The 2600-nt window shown below is 41.2% G+C and overlaps 1 protein-coding gene across 1 annotated transcript; it reads right to left on the bottom strand.

The window, feature by feature from the left end:
• Positions 1-1344: 1344 nt before the first annotated feature.
• On the bottom strand, positions 1345-2391 carry LOC150078094 (histone-lysine N-methyltransferase SETMAR-like). Its single transcript, XM_090384463.1, has one exon. The coding sequence runs from the start codon at positions 2389-2391 to the stop codon at positions 1345-1347; it is 1047 nt and encodes a 348-aa protein (XP_090240589.1).
• Positions 2392-2600: the final 209 nt, after the last annotated feature.

The following is a 2600-nucleotide window of genomic DNA, read 5'->3' on the forward strand; positions in this document are numbered from 1 at the left end:
GTGTCTTTCGTCAGTAATCTATATGCTGATCATCCATTTCATTTCTGACTCACCTTCCCGATGTACAAGAACACGGAGGTGACTTAAATTACTGTCAACATTAGTGTCTCGCTGAATCAATCAAAGTACTGATCGATACAAATGAAGTTAAGGAATGTCTCGCCTTCCGCTGTGTCTTGTTCCAGTATACGAACTTCTTTAAATGAGATGATCAGCGTGCCAAGATATTGCTGCCAGCATATTGCAAACTTTCTGATTTCCCCAGCACACACGAGGATTCGCAGCAGGTTAGATAATGTAATATAAAAGACAGTGAACCCTCCATCTTACTATCATCTTGATAGATTCTTCAGTTTTGGTGTGGAATTACTAATAATAAAGATAGCGCAGTTGTGGGTGCACTGGCTGATTGCACAGGCTGATAAGAGTTGGTGAGTCTGGCTAATTACGTTCCTTTGGTGATTCGTGTATGTTGAGTTCGAAACTGACATCCATTTCTCTTCATCACTTGCAGATTGTTCTGAAAACGTATATTTGAATAAAATAGAATTTTTTTTTAAAATTTATAATCAAGTTTGCGATCCCTACTTTCTGATTATTTTTAGGAAGCGAAATTGGTGATTTTTTTATTCATCATACTATTTTTCTTTTCTTTGTAATTTCGCACGCTTCAAATTTTATCTAGCAACAACATCGTTACTCTGTAGAAAAAGTTTTGGGGATTTGGTTGGCAACATTGAATACTCTCCATCTGACGTGAAGAAAATGGCGGCGTACAATGTTGAGCAAAAGGTGTTTATCGTTAAGGAATATTACAGAAATGGGAATCAATTGTTTCTCTCAAAGAAAATACTGACAAGACTTTGCAGCGCAGTAGTTATAATCATCGTCCTCTACACATCAGTTGTAAAAGTCCCAGGTTCAAAGCCCGTCAATGACGCGGAGGACCAAATGTAAAAGAACCATAACCGCCGTTCAAAGAACCAAGAACTGCCCCGTGTTCTTTCACCAAATGTGAAAGAACGGCGCGTTCAATTTTCTGTGGAATTCACAGCATTTTCAGTGCGAGAACCTGACATTATAAACAGTTTGGTTTCTGCCGAAGCGCACTGTAACTTCGATGGATATATAAATAAACAAAATGCAAGATTTCGGATCTGAAGGCTCCACAGGTTATTGTTGACAATCCATTCTGTGCGGAAAGGGTCACTGGACAGCATATACTCTCTGCATTTGACATTTTTGGGCAGGTATTTGTCGATGGAAGCATCATACGAGGGGGTTTTGATGTTTCCGGCCTCAGAAAGAAAACATGGCGCCAGTGGCAAATGAATGTCATTTTATTCAACAAAGTTCCCTTCCAGGTTTATATACTTGGCGCAACGTTCCTGCAGCAATTTTATTCCATGGTAATAGAAGTCTGTCTGCAAACCACCCCTCTACTGCTGATATAACGTCTCTTTTGTCCCTAAATGTAGTACCTTTGAAGTGCATTTTGAGGTTGGGGAACAGATAATAGTCCGAAGCGGCAAGGTCTGGGGAAATAAGGAGGATGTTCAACGATTTCATACTGCATGTCATGAATTTTCTCCATTTCAATTCTGGCCTTGTGGCAGGGAGCATTGTCTTGGAGGAAAAGGATGCGTTTAACTTTCCCCGCCTCTTTTCCTTCAAAGTGGCATGCAATTTGTCCAACATGACCACATAACGTTCAGCATTCAAGGTGGTGCCTTTTTCCAGGTATTTGCTGAGTATTATCACCTCACAATCCCGAAATATCACACCCATCACTTTCCCTGCAGATTTCTGTCTGCGAAATTTTTTGGGTCGTGGTGATCTATCATGGCACCACTGCATGGATTGATTTTTGGTCTCAGGATAATACACGTACAGTGGTGTTTCATAAACTGTCATTATTCGTTTAATAACACTGCTTGCACCACTTGAAAACCGGTCCAAAAATGCCTTCGCACAGTCGCTTCTTTTCCTCCTGTCATCAGCTGTCAAGAGTTTGAGATCCCACTTGGCAGGGAGTTTTCTCATACACAATTCTTCATGCATGATGTTATGCACCCGCTCCAAACTGATGCCTAGGGTGTCTGCTACACGTTGCAGACCCGTCCTGTCTGCAAGGATCAGGTCGTGGACACTGTCGACAATTTTCAAAGTCACTACGGTCCTGGGTCTTCCTGGTCTTTCCTCATCTTCTGTGCTTGTTCTCCCCCTCCTGAAATCCGCCACCCACGATTTCACTGTGCTGTTTAAAGGGCACTCCTTGGCCATTGTTTGTTTCAATTCGTCATAAATTTCTTTGGCTCCCATTTTCTTGGAGAAGTACTTGATGACGGCTCTCTTCTCAACTTTGGAAAAACTCCTGCTTTGCGTCGCCATGGTCACTTCAGACCTGTAAAAAAAATTATCAGGAAATGAATGAAATTTTGCACATGTTATGAGACATTGGATAACAACATGCTAAAAGGATTTTCATCTATTCAAAAGTTTTCCTTGTCAGGCCGGAAACTTATCCAAACCCTCTCGTAAGTAACGCTACCATAGTGTCATTAGGACCAGTTTTTGTGCCTTTCCTTTGTATGTCTATG

Source organism: Mastigoproctus giganteus, chromosome 11 (genome assembly GCF_048544385.1).
Source record: "Mastigoproctus giganteus isolate SK-2022 chromosome 11, ASM4854438v1, whole genome shotgun sequence".
NCBI lineage: Eukaryota > Metazoa > Arthropoda > Arachnida > Uropygi > Thelyphonidae > Mastigoproctus > Mastigoproctus giganteus.